This window comes from Camelus ferus, unplaced genomic scaffold, assembly GCF_009834535.1.
Source record: "Camelus ferus isolate YT-003-E unplaced genomic scaffold, BCGSAC_Cfer_1.0 contig732, whole genome shotgun sequence".
NCBI lineage: Eukaryota > Metazoa > Chordata > Mammalia > Artiodactyla > Camelidae > Camelus > Camelus ferus.
The window spans coordinates 110,634-129,411 of NW_022589675.1; the positions used below are offsets into that span (position 1 = coordinate 110,634).

The window sequence follows — 18,778 nt, forward strand, 5'->3', positions numbered from 1 at the left end:
CTTGGAGAGACATGGAGAATCCCGTGAGAGCTGGGAGAGAACTCTGTGGCACCATACTGGGAACCTGGACCCATCTGGATTTTCACATAACCAAAACACTTCGGTTCCCATGCCACCCAAATGTGTGAGCTCCCACTGCATTTCTGCTTCATTACTCTTTGAAATGAAATAAGGACACAGCTGCACCTCAGTTTAAATCAGTGATTGCTCTTCACTTCGATTCTCTATGGTGCTCATAATTTAAGACTATCAAGCTGCTCCACGCTAAGTGAATCTTTCCTGCTTTTCTAGGGCTGCATGTACATGACATGAAGAGTTAAAGGTTCAGTAGAACGATCTCACTGGGGATGGCTGGTGGTGGTTGTTGCTAGCCTTAATCCACCATTCAAATGAACATTTTGACGGATTACTCAAGTGATGGATCTCTGATTTGTATTGGGCTCGTGCTTGGGCATCATACACAAAGTCTGAACCAGAATAGTCAGCACTATTTGTTAAAAGACTATCTCTTCCCTATCATATTATCTCTGCTCCTTTGTCAAAGATCTTTTGACCACACTTGAGTGGATCAATTTCTGGGCTCCCTATTCTGTTTCATTAATCTACTTGTTTATTCTTTTACCAAACGCACACTGTCTGGATCACCACAGTTGAATGGTAAATGCTGAAGTCAGATAGTATCAATTTTGTTCTCCTTCAATATTGTATTGGCTATTCTGGGTATTTTGCCTTTCCAGATAAAATTTAGAATCAGTTTGTTGATACTGACAATAACTGCTCTAAATGTTTGTTTTTTTTTTTTTAAGAAAAATCTGGTGGCATTAAAGCTCTCTCAAAAGATGCCTGATTCTCATCAGAAACTAGGCAACTTGCTTTACCCCAGTAACTTTGTCCTCCCAATTTAGGTACAATCCAAAGGGGGAAGGAGCAATGAAAATCCTTTGCTTTTGGTTGAATTTACCTTGAGTTGAAAAAGTAAATTTAGAATAGTGAGAGTTCACCCCCAAATTGGAAAATTATTATTATTTTTTTTTTACTTTTGGGCAAAATCTGGCTATTACAGAATAAATTCAGTTGCAGAAATCTGTGCATTGAGAAAATTTATACTTGTCACATTCATTTACAGATAATAAAAGTAAAAAGGCCACTAACCTTAAGCTGAAGTTGCCCACTTTGGGGAAGCCTTTCAAATAAATAGTAAATCTTCTCCCTGGGTGTGTCTTCATCCATGGCTGAAAGAACAGCGCTAGAAATAATACGAGTTTCGCCTCTGTTCACTGTAATTTCAGCCTTCCTGTAAAAAAGGAAGATGTCTGGTTTGATACAATAAAGCCATGTCTTTAGCAGGGGACAGCCATAATAACTATTACGGTGCTCAACCTTCAAAAACTAGGGAATGATATTCAATATCGAAAGTACTGAAAATGATGAGTCAGGCTCGTGAAATAAGCTCTCATTTCACCCTCCGTTAAAGTCCTAAACAGAATTAGCAACAATGAGTGTGAAATGAAGTAATTACATACTTCTAATTGTTTACGGGGACAGGACATTACAATTTTATGTCCTAATTTATTTTATACACTGACTTTGTGTCCAATATTTTATTTGACACAGCAACAGCACCGTGAAGGCAGCCAGCGAGGTGTCATTGTTCTCATATTACAGACAGAAATTGAAAGAGATGAAGTGACTTATTCCCAGGTGTGCTGGTACCTTCATGATAGACCATGAAGAGTTTGGTGCTATTCGGGTAATCTGGAGCCCTCCGCATCACTCTCCCTCTCCCTGGTAACGTTCTGGGGAGCTAGTGTTCCCTTCACAGCAATTCTTCTTTTCCAAGGGCTCCAGCTGCCAAGCCCGCTCCATCGTGAAGCGAAGGCTGGGACAGCGAGCAACCGCTCCTCCTACCACAGACACTCCTGCTGTGGTTTTCACGTGTCGCATCAAGGGCTGCTGCTTTCACAGCCAGAGTGGTCATTTCCCCTGGTCTCACCGAAGTGAGGAAGGGATTTCTTTCCACCTGTGTTTCTAGCTCGCAGTTTTGGTCATCACACGTAGCCTGACTCTGTCTAACTTAACACCTTGTTTCTGAGAAGAGCTGGCAAGTGTCCTGGGGATTCAGATCGAGGACATCTGAGTAGCATCAGCTGGCATTCTCAACAGCCTTGCACCCCCCTGCTGAGAAGCCCACGCCTGAACACCTCAGTCTCTAACCTCTCTTCCTAGGCTTGTCTTGTGTACTTAGAACTGGCACCTTCCCCAGCAGTAAGAGGTGATTTCTGCCCCCCTTTTTACCGGCAAATAATAATCCCATCATTCTGGAAGGCTAATGAAATCACTTACTTTGGGACTCATGGAGATTAGTGGTGTTTTTAATAGAAACAGATGAATTGAAACAGGGAGCCAATATAATAAGGATGATACGGAGTCTGGTAGAAAGAATCAGAATTAAATGCCAGAGAATCCAAGAGAGAACAAAATATGTCACAGTCTGAGTTACTTTGAAAGGGACCCTGGGACAGGACTTTGGTGGAGGTAATTTATCTGGGAAGTGATCTCAGGAACAGGCGAGAAGAGAAGAGCAAGAGAGGGAAGGAGGAAAGGGCAACACGGTGCTTCTACTGCCATGGGGCTCAATCCCCTGGGGATCCTTTGAAGAGCCACGTAGAACATGCCTCTCATTGTGCTTCTGAAGGACGGGAGGCTGGGACACTCACCTAGCAGCTCTCACAGTTTGAGAGCTGCCCTCCGAGTGTTTTCACTGCGCCTGCACATGGGTTGAATGAGCCACTGCTGCTTCAGAGAAAGCCCAGAGGCAGAAAAGCAGAGCACGATGTGAATTTAGGTGCAGCACTGACAGCATGCAGGGTAGGTTCCAACACAACCGCAACGAGAATCAGAGGTGAGATAAGGGGATGTAACCCCAGGAGCCAAAAAGCAGCTATTACAGCATCTAAAAGGAATATCAAAGAAATGGCGGCAAATGCTCTAACAAGGTCCAGCAAGATGAGAAGATCCATTAGATTTGTTGAGAAAGCCAAGGGGAACTCTTAAGGGAGGTTGGAGACGGTGGGTAGGAATGGAGGAAACAAGCACAACTGTCCCTCCAAATCGTCTGGCACTGAAATGAATGAGGGACGGGTCATGGTGGTAGTTTTAGAATGAGGATACCTGTTTGCAATGGTGATAATCACTAACACTTGGGAGAACTTACTGTGGACCAGCCAGTCTTTCAAGTACTTTTACATAATTTAATTCATTTAATCCTTTCAACAACCATATGAAGGGGAAACTGCTATGATCCCCATTTACAAACAGGTTGACAAAGAGGAAGAGAGAGGTTAAGTAGCAGGTTCAAGGTCACACCACTGGTAAGTAGCTGAACCAAGGCAGTCTGGCTCCAGAATTTGCTCTCTTAACCATTAACCCATGTCTTGTTAGCAGAAGGAATGAGAAGGGAGAGATTGAAGATGCAGCAGGGAAGAAATAATGGAGCATGCTCTGGGAGAAGGCAAGAGGTGAGAGACTCAAGGATACACATGGAAGGGAAAAGAAGAGAAAGAAAAAAGAAAAGAAAGAAGGAGGAGGGATTTTTGAAGCAGGGTTGAAGGAGATTTGGTGATTCTGTAGGTGAAGATGTCCCAGGAAGTTTAATAGCAAGAACATAGCAAGAAATAATAAGTCACACAGAGTTGAATGCGTAGCTTGTTAAGTTATTTTACCTTTCTGATTCGAGTTTTCTCAGTGAGGATAATAATACCTATTTACACAATTTTGGTGGGGATTTAAGAAATAAATATATGTGACAGGCTCTGATACAGAGTCTGTCACATGGTAAGGGCTTCATAAACACCCAGTTTTCACCTCTCTCCCTCCCTCTTAGATAAAGTGAGGTCATCAGGAAGGAGGTTCCACACCACAAGAGCCTTCATCTTTTCATTTTTATAATCGAGATAATACTAATCCAACATTCCAGCTGGAGAACAGGAAACAGACGTTTCTGTTGAATACCCTCAGTCAAACTGACGTCTCAGATGCAACCCTCCAAAAACTCCCTCCAGTATTTCCCATAATGCTTTCCAAGGGCCTTACTCGTGGTCCACAGGGAATAGCAGAGGAATCGACAGAAAAAATGAAGGGACTTCTTTGAGGTCCTCCTTTCTGCAACGTCGGGGAGACTTTGGAAGTTTACACACTTGCAGGAAGTTGTTCACTTTCTGATAAGAACTCGGGCTGTCTACTCAGTGCCTCTCACTGCTGCACCACTGAGGTGGTCAAAGAGGTGCCAAGAAGCAGACATTTCTCTCCATACAAAACCTGAAGAGTTGGGCTTCCTAAAGTTCTAAGCTGGAACAGCTCTGTACAGAATCTAATAATAAGAGAAATGGTTGGAGCTATAGAAATACAAGGGATGAAGACTCTGTACCCTCTGATCAAAGTCTGATCAGTTACAGAGGAGATATTGACAAAGTCTGCAACTAATAATATCAGTATTGAATTTTTAAAAAGTGATCATCTTGACCCCAGGTGGCAAGGGATCACCTATGATCCATATGGAACATAGTAGAGAACTGGTGGACAATGGAATACCGAGATGACGAAAGAAGCAACACTGACATATTTCCCTCAGCCACACTTAATTAGAAGTTTGACCAAACCCACAGTGAGGGCTGCCTGAAGTTACTACTATCACACTTTGGTTCAATCTATATATTAATTACACTCTGGTGTGTGCACGTGCGCACACACATGTGTTTCAATATTTAGTACACTCTTCATTTCATATTGTATGTTCAGTCACTTTGAATTATTTACAAGTAAATACAATTTTTAGAAGAAAATCAAATAATAAAAAGGCTAATTTGAGAATTATTAAGGAGGGGTAACATTAACATTTTCACTGAAGGTTCCAGGTGCCTGAGTAGGTGGGGCAAGTTGTGACAGGCAGGAACTGTCAAAGACTTGTTTCACACACATCACATTTGCACCTAGTCTTCCAGACCTCGGAATTTTATAAAGAATCCAAAAGGGAAACTCTTTTCAGGTAGCCTACCTGCGCAGCATTGGTTTCTCATCATTAACTGGGGTGACCTCTACAGAAATGGTTTTAAGTATCCTATGTTTCCCATCTGACAGCTGGATTGTAAAGTCGTCAGTGAGACTCTCTGAGTCGTCATGCACATACACCAACCTCATCCCTGGAAGAAGGGAAAAAAGAGAGAAAGTCAATCTTATGGTTGAACCATTTCAAAGTATGTCACATAAAATTTGTTTCAATTTCCAAGGCATTGGTATCATCAGGAGCTCATTAATCAGTGCAATAAGGTAAAATTGAACTGTTTTCTGAAGTAAGAGTGCCCTCTTAGTTCATTAAAAATTCCTATTTAAATATGTTAGTCATTTACAAGGGACTTATTTAAAATTAGTGAGAAAAGGAAATATTATTTTACAAACTACATGAAGACTATGGTGTCAGGGTGTTTAAAAGAATTAGAAAATTAGTTCCTTACTTAGGAAAAATTATAGTTTGATCTCTACCTCAAGTCAATATTCAAAATTAATTCTAGATGAATGAAAACTTAAATGTAAACTATTTTTAAAACCTATATAGCATTCATGTGGAAACGTAAGAGACCCAGAATAGCTAGAACAGTCTCAGAAAAGAAGAGCAAAGTTGGAGGACTCACATTTCCCATTTTCAGTACTGCAAAGCTACAGGAATCAAGACAGTATAGTACTGGCAGAGAATAGAGATAGATTAACCTAACAGAAGAGAGTCCAGAAATAAACTCACACATTTATGATCAACTGATTTTCATCAAGGGCACCGAGACCATTCAATGGGGAAAGACTAGTCTTTCAGTAAATAGTGCTGGGACAACTGGATACCCATAGGCAAAAAAAAAAAAAAAAAAAAGTTGGATCCCTACCTCACACTACATACAAAAATTAACTCAAAATGGATCATAGACCTAAATACCAAGAGTTAAACTAGAAAAATTGTTAGAAGAAAATATTTGTGACTTTGGGTTGGGTAATGATTTCTCAGATAAAACACCAAAAGCACAAGTCACCAAAATAAAGTAAAACAACAACAACAACAACACAGATAATTTGGACTCCAAAATGATACCACTGAAGGAGAAAAAGATGACAACCCACAGAACTGGAGAAAATATTTAGAAATCATGTATCTGATAATGAAGGGTCTAGCATCCAGAACGTATTAAGAACTCTAACAACTCAGTAACAAAAGACAATCCAGTTACAAAATGAGCAAAGGACCTAAATAGATATCTTTTCTAACGAATATATAAGAAGATAAACAAATAGCCAATAAACCTATGAAAAAATGCTCAACACCATAAGCTATTAGGAAAATGGAAATCAAAACCACAATGAGACAGTGCTTCACACACACTAGGATGACTACAATAAAAAAGACAGACAATAACAAATGTTGGTGAGGATGTGGAGAAATTGGAACTCTCATATGTTGCTGAGAAAAAATGTAAAATGATGCAACTACTTTGGAAAACAAAGTTTGGAAGTTCCTCAAGATGTTAAACATAGAATTACATATGACCCAGCAATTCCACTCCTAGATATATATCCAACATAAATGAAAATATATATCCATACAAAAACTCATACTTGAATGTTCATAACAGCATTATTCATAATAGTCAAAAAGTGGAAGTAACCCAAATGTCCATTAACTGATGAATGGATACATAAATTGTGTTATGTTCCAAAATGGAATATTATTTGGCAATAAAAAAGAATGGAGTGTCAACTCATGTTACAATATGGATGCATCTTGAAAACATTATGCTAAACACAAGAAACCAGTTTAAAAAGATCACCTATTCCATTTATATGATTTTACTTATATGAAATGTTCAGAAAAAAATCTATAGAGACAAAAAGTAGGTTAGTGGTTGCCAGGGTTTTTGGGGAGAAAGGGTAAGAGTGACTGCTAATGGGTGTGATATTACTTTTTTGGGGTAATGAAAATGTTCTAAAATTGATCGTAATGATGAATACACTAAAAACCACTGAACTGAATACTTTAAATTGGTGAATGTTATGGCACATGAATTGTATCTCAATAAAGCTGTTACAAAAGAGTTGGAAGAAAACACAAGTAAATATCTTATTCCTAGATGTAGAAGGTCTTCCTAACACAAAAACAAAAGAAAAATGCATAAAGAAAAATAAATAAATTTTACTACTTACAATTTTGATTTCTGTATTTAAAAACATGAATTAAAAGGCAGATAAAAATGGAAAAACTTATTTGCAACATGTGACAAAAATATAAAACATCAATGAACCTCTATTAATCAATATGAATCGATGAAAAATGGGCAAAGGACATAATCAAGCAATTGACAAAATATGGTCAAAAAACATGAAAATATGTTCAATCTCACTCATAATCTAAGAATTTCAAATCAAGATAACAACGAGAGACTATTAACTGACTACCAAATTTGCAAAGGTTTTTAAAAATAATATCCATTATTGATTAGGAAAATAGGCATGTCCAACCACATGGCGGCAATGACAGTTTTTTCCCCAAAAGTATAATACTCATTCACTTTTTTATAACATGCATTTTCTTTATAAAAATTTATATGAAAGAAATATGAGATGGGCACCAAGATTTATGTTACACAAATATATGTAAAATATGTTTAGTGATATGCAATTTTTAATATCAATATATGAAAAGCTATCTGCATATTTAAAAATGGGAGATAGTTGTATAAAATTACATTATGTCCATGTCATGAAACACTAATACTATAAATCATGTTCTCAATTAATATTTTAAAAGTAAAAAGATGCTTATAATAAGTGATAAGAAAAAAACAAATTATATAATACAGTAGCAGTTTTTAATTTCTGTATGATGGGGCAGGAGTGAGAATATACTAAAGCTCAAAAAAAAAAAAAGTAGCCATAAATGAACCAAAAACAAAATAGAGGAAAAATCCTTTCTTTGAGAATGTCACCGAAATATAATTTAGATGAAAATTTAAATTTTTTTCTTCAAAATGATTGTGTAGTGCAAACTTCACACAGTATGCATATAATATTTATTTAACCTCAAAATAACCAATAAATGTTATTTTTTAAAAACTGACTTTTTTGAGAGTAAGATTTGAATTATTCTTTCATTTTCCTTTGTCCTGAATTTGAAAAAAAATAGTGTATTAATATAGTGTATTATTTGCTACACGTGGTTATTTGTTTGGTGATATCATCATTTTTGCTCCAGGAATTTTTTCTTGGCAAGTGAGAAATACATGAATTAGCTTTTCCAATTCAAACGTGAGATGATATTGTACAACTATTGCAAAATAAACTTTGAGGCAGAGAGCTCACATTCTAGTTGGGGAAAGGAGAAATCAAAAGACAGTAGGGAAACAATGTATCAATTTCTGGTGTACAGCACAATGTCCCAGTCATGCATATGACTATACTTCCATTAAAAATAAAAAATTGATTAAAAAAAAAAAGACAGTAGAGAAAATGTGGAAGAAGAGCTAGATGCAGCAGGCAGAGGGTGGGTTTGGAATGTGTGGGTGAGATCCTCGGAGCGGTCCACAGAGACTGGGTTCTGAAGGCTGGTATTGGCTGGCCCAATGGAGGAGGGGGTAGGACCCCTCAGATGGGGGAAACAGACTACATGAAGGCAGGGCAGGAAGGAGAGTGAGAATAGGCAGTGATGCTAGAACCAACACATTTTTCTCAAATATCTAAAAGCATATATATATATTAAAAAAGATTTTATATATATATACTTATATATATATATACTTATATATATATATATATATAAATATATTAAAAAACATATATTCATGTATATATGTTAAATGGGTAAGATCGATTTTTCAAAAAGAGTAATTAAACAATTCAGGCTACTATTCCAATGTATCATTTCCTTAAAGAGCAAATTATCTCCTCAAGAAATCATGAATTATTATATGTAGTTCTATACTTGTTTCAAATGTGGTAGTTTTGGCAGACAAATCTCTTCAAATTTAGCTACATGATCTCAATAGTTTTAAAAAGGAATTTATTATTATGCCACTAAAAGCTTCAGGTAGAATACTCCAAATCACAAATATCATTTTTATTGACGCTCTAAAAGTGAAACAAAGCATATTTCCTTTTCAACTACCCACTATTTCTAGCCAAGTTTTTTATGCCCGGTGTTAATCCAGAGCCCAGAGAAAACCCTTCAGAGATAAATAAAGTAGGTGATCGCTCTTTCTTCACTTCTTATTTCTGTGATTTATTATTATCTTTTCTGGGTTAAATTATTTTTTTTAGTTATTACTTTTTTAATGAGGTGCTGGGGATTGAACCCAGGACCTTGTGCATTCTAAGCACATGCTCTACCACTGAGCTACACCCACTCACCCTGGGTTAAATTATTAAATCAACAATAACAAACTGAAAGGAAACAGGATATACCATTCTTGAGAAGTTCCATGGAAAAGTTGTAAACAAGTTGATGCTTCTGACCAGGGTTGGCTGGCTGCTTATACTGAGGGAAGTCTTTGCTGAAGCCCCCACTGATGAGGAGGCCATGACGTGGTCTCTGAGTGATGCTGAATAGCAAGGGGTCCTGGGGAGTGTCCAGGTCAGCAGCACTGATGATGGAAGAATCCAGCTCTCTCATCTGACCCTCACGTACCTAAACAAAACAGGTCAGAAAAGTCAGCTGCGTGCGAAGTAAGACCTGTCTTTCTTTTGGCAAGTTTCTCAAAAAATAATTTTAAGATATCCTATAATAATTTTAATATATCCTTGCAGATTTTCTAGGAGATCTGTGTGTAATGAGTCCTGAAAAGAAATTGCTGGTTTAACACGACCTTAGAAGACGAGAACAAATTTATTCATCTTTCTCAAATTTTTCTCCTAACGATTTCAAAGCACTTCATTCATTTCCATGAAGGACTAAGGAGATACACACACACACACACACACACACACACACATACATACACACACATACATACACACACATACATATATACATACATAGACATATACATACATACAATCTCATAACTATATTTCATAATTCAAAAATTGGGATCAAAAGTGACCAAAGGGATGCTTGCTTTCTGGAAGGCACACTACATCCAGTTGTAAAACTGGATGTAGATCCTACCTTCAGATCCTACTCTAATTTTAACTATCTGAACCATGTTGCTTTCACAATTCTTATGTTTCTATTGCAGAAATGACACAAATATCTGCTATACACACTAACACTATTATGCATTTTTAATTTTTGTCATTGTATTAAAAATTTCTGTATTTCAATTACAATCAACAATTGAGAGGATGCTTCTGGATGCACAACAGTGTATACTTTAACTTTGGTTCCCTCGTCTCTTCCCAATCCTCACACCTCTAATTTTCCTGAATGACCCTGTACCCCACTTCAGGTTTCAAAATCCTTTCAGCACAAAGAGAACTGAATGCTTTTCATTTCATGTAGGATCTAAAATTATTTAGAACTATCAGTACCAGTGACGTGGTACTTAGTCATCTTTATCTTCTTTTTCTCATAGCAAGGGAACAAAGAAATATTTCTGTTTCCTATTTTGAAATATAGCCAGATCTAAATGAGCGTATAAATTTGACACATGCTTATTGGGTAACTGCAGCGTCACTGTACGCTGTGTGCCACAGTTGGAAGATCTAAAGAATCAAAGTCATATGAGACTGTGACAGCCTGTCCATCGATAATCATGGTGCAAGGAAAAAGTATCTAGTTCTGCTAAACATGGATAAAAAAGAAGTGCAAAGGGAAGGGCAGCCCTGGAATATTTTTTGTGGCTGAGTGGACACTTCGGCTTTGAAGAAGACATATGGTTTAGATTTATGAAAATGCCCTTTCTCTTTAGCTTCTCTTAAAGATTTTGAAGAGAGCTTACCTGCAACCACCCTTCACTGAACTTGCATAAAGCAAAATCATAAAATCTGGTATTTAGGGCTAACATTATGCTGGTTTTCTTTTATCTGGCCCCATTTTTTAGAAACTAAGATGGTACCATAATTTAATGCACAATGATATACTTGCGAAATCATCTTTGATGGTAACCTGCCTTTTTCTCCAAAAACTTTAATCAAGCAACCTAAAAAGATGTTCTAATTATCTTTCCTTATAAAGCTGGGACTCCTGGACTCACTGTATGGCAATCTTTCTCATTTACAAAATGGTAAATTCGTTCACAAGATGATGAATTTAATTGGAAAAAAATGTGGGCTGCTTTTTTGCACATTTAATTGTTTATTGAGATTATAAATAAAAGGTTTAGATCGATACACGCAAGATGTAGGAACTCACTGGTAGACAGCTTTGAAATGGATTATAATAACTTAAACCAAAAGCTCAATTTTTTTTTCAAGTTGCAGCATAACTTGATGGAAGCCCAGCCATCTACAAAATAAATACACTTTTTCACAAGAAAGCAAAATAAATATGACTATTTTAAAAAATCACTTGAAGCTTAAAGCCAGCTCTGCCAATAACACATGGGGCTCCATATTTGTTAGTCTTCAACAGCTCCTCTAAGGAATGCACAGGGAAAAAACAAAAAAAACAAAACACGATTACTTTCAGAGAAGAGCAAGAGACAAATTCCCAGTGGCCTAATTATTTCAGAAACCCCCACCCCAGACAAACACAAGACAATAGAGGTAGGTATGGAAGGAATCATCTGTAACGTTTTCTCTCCCTCATAATTACTGACGTGCTCTCCAGAGAAACCCATGTGCCCACAGAGGAGGAAAGGGAGGAGCTAGCTCTTCAATCCCATCCTGAGGTGGCTCTCATATACCATTAAGACTCAGTGGAAAATCAGAGTCAAATAAAGACTTTTGCATTTAGGATTTGACAGTTTTTAATCAAAAACAAGGCAAGATAATGGTTTCAAAATAGACATTATTTGCTTTGGTCAATGTCTGAAAAAAAGATAACATAACAACGACAGTCATATGAAGGGCACCTATTTGCTAGGAGTTTTCTACGTGCCTGACCATCATGATCGTCACGGCTACCCCTGAAGGAAGATCTGATGCATATTTTGCAGATGAGGAAACAGAAACATAGAGAGAAACAGCTTACCCAGGACCCTACAACTAGTAAACAGCAACACCACGTTCCTCTCACTCCAAAGCCCGAGCTTATTCAGCTAGTAAGGATTTGCTACACACACGCCTGGATTAAATAATTATATAAAAATTAGCATTGTTTAAAAAGGATTATATAGTGATATGAAAAGATTCACAATACACATAATTAAGTTTTTTTTAAGTAGAGAGTAGAAAACAAACTTGTGGTTATCAGCAAGGGAAAGGGGGGGGGAGTTGGGATAAACTGGGAGTTCAGGATTTGCAGATACTAACTACCACACATAAAATAGATGAACAGCAAGGTCCTACTGTATAGCACAGGGAACTGTATTCAACACCTTGTAATAGCCTATAATGAAAAAGAAAATGAAAAGGAATATATATATATATATATATATATATATATATATATATATATATATATATATGTTTGTATAACTAAATCACTATGCTGTGCCCCAGAAATTAACACATTATAAACTATACTTCAATAAAAAAATTTTTAAATTATAACAAACCACCAAAAAATAAATAAATAGAGAATACGGTATAATACGATTCCTGATTTGTAGGTTAAAAACACAGAAAGATCACACATACACATAAACATCACTGGCATGTGCACAAATTATTTCTGTGGGAATTAATTACTAAAAACTGACGGGCAGTGACTACAGGTAGGGGCTGGTGAAAAGAGAGAATTTCCTATTTCACTGTGTACGTTTCTCAACATTCTAACTTGTTTAACCTTATATATTTACTATTATCCTTTAAAAGATAATATGTATTGTCCCAGAAGTGATATGCTGAGCCATTTTAACCATGTCTGAATTTTAAAATAAAACTAACAAAAATTATTAAATAACAGCATTTTAAAGCTGCATAAAAATATTGGTTCAGATTGTGTTCTTTTATTTCATATATCTTTATAAGTAGCTATATTAAAATGATGCCTGTAATTTGTGAATGAAGAGTCCTTGCTATTAGAGCACCAGTTAAGAAGATATGCTCTGAAATCAGACTGCCTGGGTGCAAATCCCCCATGGGCCGCTTAGTTCCAAGCTCTGTGATTTTGGGCCACTAACTTAACCTCTTATGCCTCATTTTTGCAGTTATTAAATGGCAATAATAATGCCCTCACCTTAAAAGCCTATTATGAGGATTCAATGTGAATATATGCAAAGGGTTTGGAATAGTACCTACAACATAGTAAGTACTCCATTATACACACACACACACACACACATATGCAATTATAATTGCAACTATGCAGTTGCTATGTGTTAGCAGTTATTATCATTACCACCATCATTTTTACTAGAAAAATATTTTTCAAGTGATTGCACTGCATCACATAGGTCCTTACTCCTCATCAACGTAACGTGTTAAGTGCACCTAGAGTAATGTCAATGGGCTAGGTAAAAAATAAAACTTAGAAAATGATCAAAGAGAAATGGAAAATTCTGATATGCTTCTTACAGTGATATTCTGCACTACGAAGTCAGGAGCTTCGTCATTTGTGGGGTTGATCGTGATGTAGAACGGTATTTCAGAGGAGCGCTGCTTCCCATCCGTGACGTAAACCGTGAACTGGTCGGCTGTTGGTTCCATCCTCAGATGCCTGGACTGCACATAGTTAATGTGCAAAGTCTTCATGTCTTTCCACTGAAACGAAGCTGGAGCACAGCAAGATGGATCAGGTATACAAGAAAAACACTTTTTTTCAAACCACTGGTCCTTAATGTTTAACCCTATAACCTATTTCTCAGCAAAGCAAATGAGACATCATAGCAGTTGACCTAAGAATCAGCTATCAGGGGCTGCTATAATGACTATCAGCCATCAACCGTCAGGTGTACGATGTGTTGATTTGATACATGCATATATCACAAAGTGTTTATCACAATAAGATTAGTCACTATATCATTCACCTCATATAATTACCATTTTGCTATTGTTATGATATCATCAAAGCTCTACTCTCAAAGCAACTTTCAAGTATATAATACAGTATTGTTAATTATAGTCATGATGCTGCACCTTAGATCCCCAGAAATTATTCATTCTATAACTAAAAATTTGTAGCCTTCAACCAACATTTTCCCCACCACCCTCCCACCGCCAGAACAGTGGTACACCTTAAACTTACACAATGTTATGTGAATTGTATCTCAATAAAGTTGGGGGAAAGAAAGACTAATTGCATTAAAGTTTATGCCATTTCTCCTGTGACTTAATACACAACATAAAGCATTTTTCTCTTTTGATTTAAGGCAATATCATAACCCCAAAATAGCAGATCATTATTCTACTCTGTTTCTATGAGTTCAATATTTTTAGGTTCCACAGGTAAGTGAGATCATATAATATTGGTCTTTCTCTGTCTGATGAATTTCACGTAGAATAATGCTCTCAAGGTCCATTCATGTTATTGCAAATGACAGTATTTCTTTCTTCCTCATGGCTTAATAATATGCTGTTGTATATTTATACCATATTTTCTTTGTCCATTCAGCCATCAGTGCACACTTAGGTTGTTTTCATATGTTAGCTACTGTGAATAATGCTGTAATAAACATGGGAGTGCAGATCTCTCTTCCATATCCTGTTTTCTTTTCCTTTGGATATATACCCAGAAGTGGAATTGCTGGATCATATGGAAGTCCTAATAGTGGCTAAACCAATTTACATACCCAACCAGCAGCATACGAGGGTTCCCTTTTCCCCACATGCTCGCCAGCATTTGTTATCTTTTGTCATTTTCTTAATAGCCATTCTAACAGGTGGGAGGTGATATATCACTGTGGTTTTAATTGGTATTTTCCTGATGATTAGTGATGCTGAACACCTTTTCATGTACCTATTCTATCATTTGTATGTCTTCTCTGGAAAAATATCTATTCAAGTCCTCTGCCCATTTTTTCATCAGATTGTTTGGGCTTTTTGTATTGAGTTGTACAAGTAACTTATATATTTTAGATATTAATCTCTTATCAGATACACAATTTGCAAATATTTCTCCCATTCTATAGGTTGCCTTTTCATTTTGTTGACTGTTTCTTTTCCTGTGCAGAAGCATTTTAGTTTAATGTAGTCCCACTGGTTGATTTTTGCTTTTATGTCTTTGCTTTTAGTGTTAAATCCAAAAACTCATCAACAAGACCCATGTCAAGGAGCTTACTGCCTATGTTATCTTTTAGGAATTTTATGGTTTCAGGTCTTGTGTTCAAGTCTTTAATGCATCTTGAGTTAATTTTCATTGTATTATGTAAGATAATGGTCAGTTTCACTCTTTTGCATGTGGCTGTCCAGTTTTCCCAACACCACTTCTTCGAGAGACTGTGCTTTGTCCATTGTATATTCTTGGCTGCTTTGTTAAAAATTAATTGACCATATATGCATGGCTTTATTTCTGGGCTCTCTATTCTGTTCTATTGATCTATGTGCTTATTTTTATGCTGATACAATACTGCTTTGATGACTATAGCTTTGTAATACAGCTTGAAATCAGGAGGTGTGATGCCTCCACTTTGTTCTTCTTTATCAAGATTGCTTTGGCTATCCAAGGTTGTCTCTGTTTCCATACAATTTTAGGATTGTTTGTTGTATTTCTGAAAAAAATACCATCAGAATTTTGATAGGGATTCCATTGAATCTATAGATAGCTTTGGATAGTATAGACATTTTAACAGTATTAACTCTTTCAATTTATGAACATGGATTTTTTCCATCTGTTGGTGTCTTCTTCAATTTCTTTAATCAAGACATCAATTTATTATGTCTTATGGTTCCTGGTTTATAAATCTTTTACTTTCTTGGTTAAATTTATTCCTAAGCATTTTATTGTTTTTCATGCTATTATAAACGAGACTGTTTTCTCTATTTCTTTTTCAGATACTTTATTGTTCATACAACTGATTTTTCTATGTTGATTTTGTACCCTGAAGCTTTATTGAATTTGTTTATTAGTTCTAACAGTTTTTGATGAAGTCTTTAGAAATTTATATATATATAATATCATGTCTTCGGCAAATAGAAACATTTTACTTCTTCCCTTCTGACCTGGATGCCTTTTATTACTTTTCCTTGCCTAGCTACTCTGGCTATGACTTTCAGTATGATGTTGAACAGAAGTGATCAAAGTGCACACCCTTGTCTTGTTCCTGATCTTAGAGGGACAGCTTTCAACCTTTCACTGTTGAGTATGATGCCAGCTGTGGGTTCATTATATACGGCTTTTATTATGTTGAGGGATGTTCCTTCCAGACCCAATCTGTTAAGTTTTTGTCATAAAAGGATGTTGAATTTTGTCAGATGTGTTTTCTGTACTTACAGAGGTTATCATAGGATTTTTGTCTTTCATTCTATCAATGTGGTGCATCGCATTTACTGATTTGCATATGTTGAACTATCCTTGCATCACAGGCATAAGCCCCACTTGATCATGGTGTATGAACCTTTCAATGTGCTGTTGACTTCGGTTTGTTAATATTTTGTGGGGAATTTTTGCATTTATATTTATCAAATTTACTGGTCCATAGTTTTCTTGTTTTTCTAGTTCCTTGAGGTATAAAGTTAGGTCACTTACTTTTTTAATGTAGCCTTAAAACTTTTTTCTTAGCACTGCTTTTGCTGCATCCTATATGTTTTGGCATGTCATGTTTCCATAGTTAACTTGTTTTAAGATTTTAAAATTTCTTTTTTTAAATTTAATCTTTGATCCATTGGTTATTCAGGAGTGTGTTCTTTAATTTTCACATAATTGTGAATTATCTAGTTACCTCCTATTATTGGTCTGAATTTCATACCATACTTTTCTGACAGCAGCTTTTAAAAATGCTAAAAAAAAAAAATTGAGAATGAGACAAGTGAGCGCCACTGGATTTACTTCTGTCACAGTATTCTGTGTTGCTCTGTGGTCAGAAAAGATACTTGATACTATTTCACTCCTTTTCAACTTGCTAAGACTTGTTTTAGGACTCATTATATGATCTACCCTGGAGAATGTTTCCCAGTGCACTTGAGAAAAATGTGTATTCTGCTCTTGTTGGATGAAAGGTATGTATATGTCTGTCAGGTTCATCTGGTCTAAGATACAGATCGAGTCTAATGGTTCCTGATTGATTTTCCAGCTGGATGATCTATCCGTTGTTGAAAATGGAGTACTGATGTCCCTGGTATTACTGTATCCTGTGTATTACCCCCTGCAGATCTGTTAGTATTTGCTTAGTACATTTAGATACTTCGATGTTGTGTGCATATATATTTACAACTATTATATTCTTTTGATGAATTAACCCCTTTATTATTATACAATGACCTTATTTGGCTCTTGTTACAGTTTTGACTTAAAGCCTATTTTATCTATTATAAGTAAATGTACCCTTGCTCTCTTTTGGTTTCCATTTGCATGGAATATCTTTTTCCACCTCTTCATTTTGAGTCTATGTGTGTCCCTGAAGCTGAAGAGAGTTTCTTTAAGGCAGCATATAGTTGGGTCTTGTTTTTTCTCTCCATTCAGTCACTCTATTACTGCAACTAATCTTAAACCCAGCTTCCCTCATATTTAAGATGGATATGCCTCAAAGTGTATTTAGAGAATAATTTATCTCATTTACTTTTAAAGTGCTGATTTTGGACATTTTTGGTTTTGGTGTCTGTTTTGGTTTTGGTTGGTTGGCTTTTGTCTGAAATACCAGAGCTATTTTAGAATCTGAGACACACTTTAATATCAATACTAGTATCATTACCTTCAACACTTCCATGATATAATTCCTAATATTTTCTACCAGTAGCTTTTAAAAGTGCTAAAAAGACAACTGTGAGAATGAGATCAGTGAGCACCACCAGATTTATTCTATCACTATGTTGTTACGAGGGACTTTTAAAACATTATTTCTTCCATATTCATTCTATATTCTTCATAAGTGAAGCTTCCATTTACTTTGAAATAAACTCTCATACATGGGGAAATACAAAATAAAATGTTAAAACTCCTAGAAGAGAACAGAGGCAAAACAGTTTCTGACATAAATCATAGAAAGGTTTCCTTAGGTCAGTCTCCCAAGGCAATAGAAATAAAAGCAAAAATAAACAAATGGGATCTAATTAAACTTACAAGCTTTTGCACAGCAAAGGAAACCATAAGCAAAATGGAAGGACAACTTTTGGACTGGGAGAAAATATTTTCAAATGATGTGACCAACAAGGGCTTAATTTCTAAAATATACAAACAGCTCACACAACTCAGTAACAACAACAAAAAATAAACAACCCAATCAAAAAATGAGCAGAAGACCTAAACAGATGTATCTCCAAAGAAGACATGCAGATGTCCAATAGGCACATGAAGAGATGCTCAATATTACTAATCATTACAAAAATGCAAATCAAAACTACAATGAGGTAGCACCTCACATCAGTCATAATGCTCATCATCAAAAAGTCTACAAATAATAAATGCTGGAGTGGGTGTAGAGAAAAGGGAACCCTCCTACACTACTGGCAGGAATTTAATTTGGTGCAGCCATTATGGGAAATAGTATAGAGATTCTTCAAAAAAAAAAACACTAAAAATAGAGTTACTGTATGATCCAGCAATCTCACTCCT

At 36.1% G+C, this 18,778-nt stretch overlaps 1 protein-coding gene and 1 non-coding gene across 2 annotated transcripts in view; both read right to left on the reverse strand.

The window, feature by feature from the left end:
- The window catches only part of FREM1 (FRAS1 related extracellular matrix 1), a 148,637-nt gene that overhangs the window by 55,322 nt on the left and 74,537 nt on the right, over positions 1-18,778 (reverse strand). Inside the window, exons 22-25 of the mRNA XM_032476392.1 lie at positions 13,648-13,844; positions 9,493-9,715; positions 5,054-5,198; positions 1,153-1,294 (exon numbers count right to left, since the gene is read on the reverse strand). Coding sequence (XP_032332283.1) covers positions 1,153-1,294; positions 5,054-5,198; positions 9,493-9,715; positions 13,648-13,844 — 707 coding nt within the window. The remainder of the gene's footprint in view (positions 1-1,152; positions 1,295-5,053; positions 5,199-9,492; positions 9,716-13,647; positions 13,845-18,778) is intronic.
- TRNAS-AGA lies at positions 9,364-9,434 on the reverse strand. Its single transcript has one exon. It is a non-coding gene; the product is annotated as a tRNA-Ser (tRNA).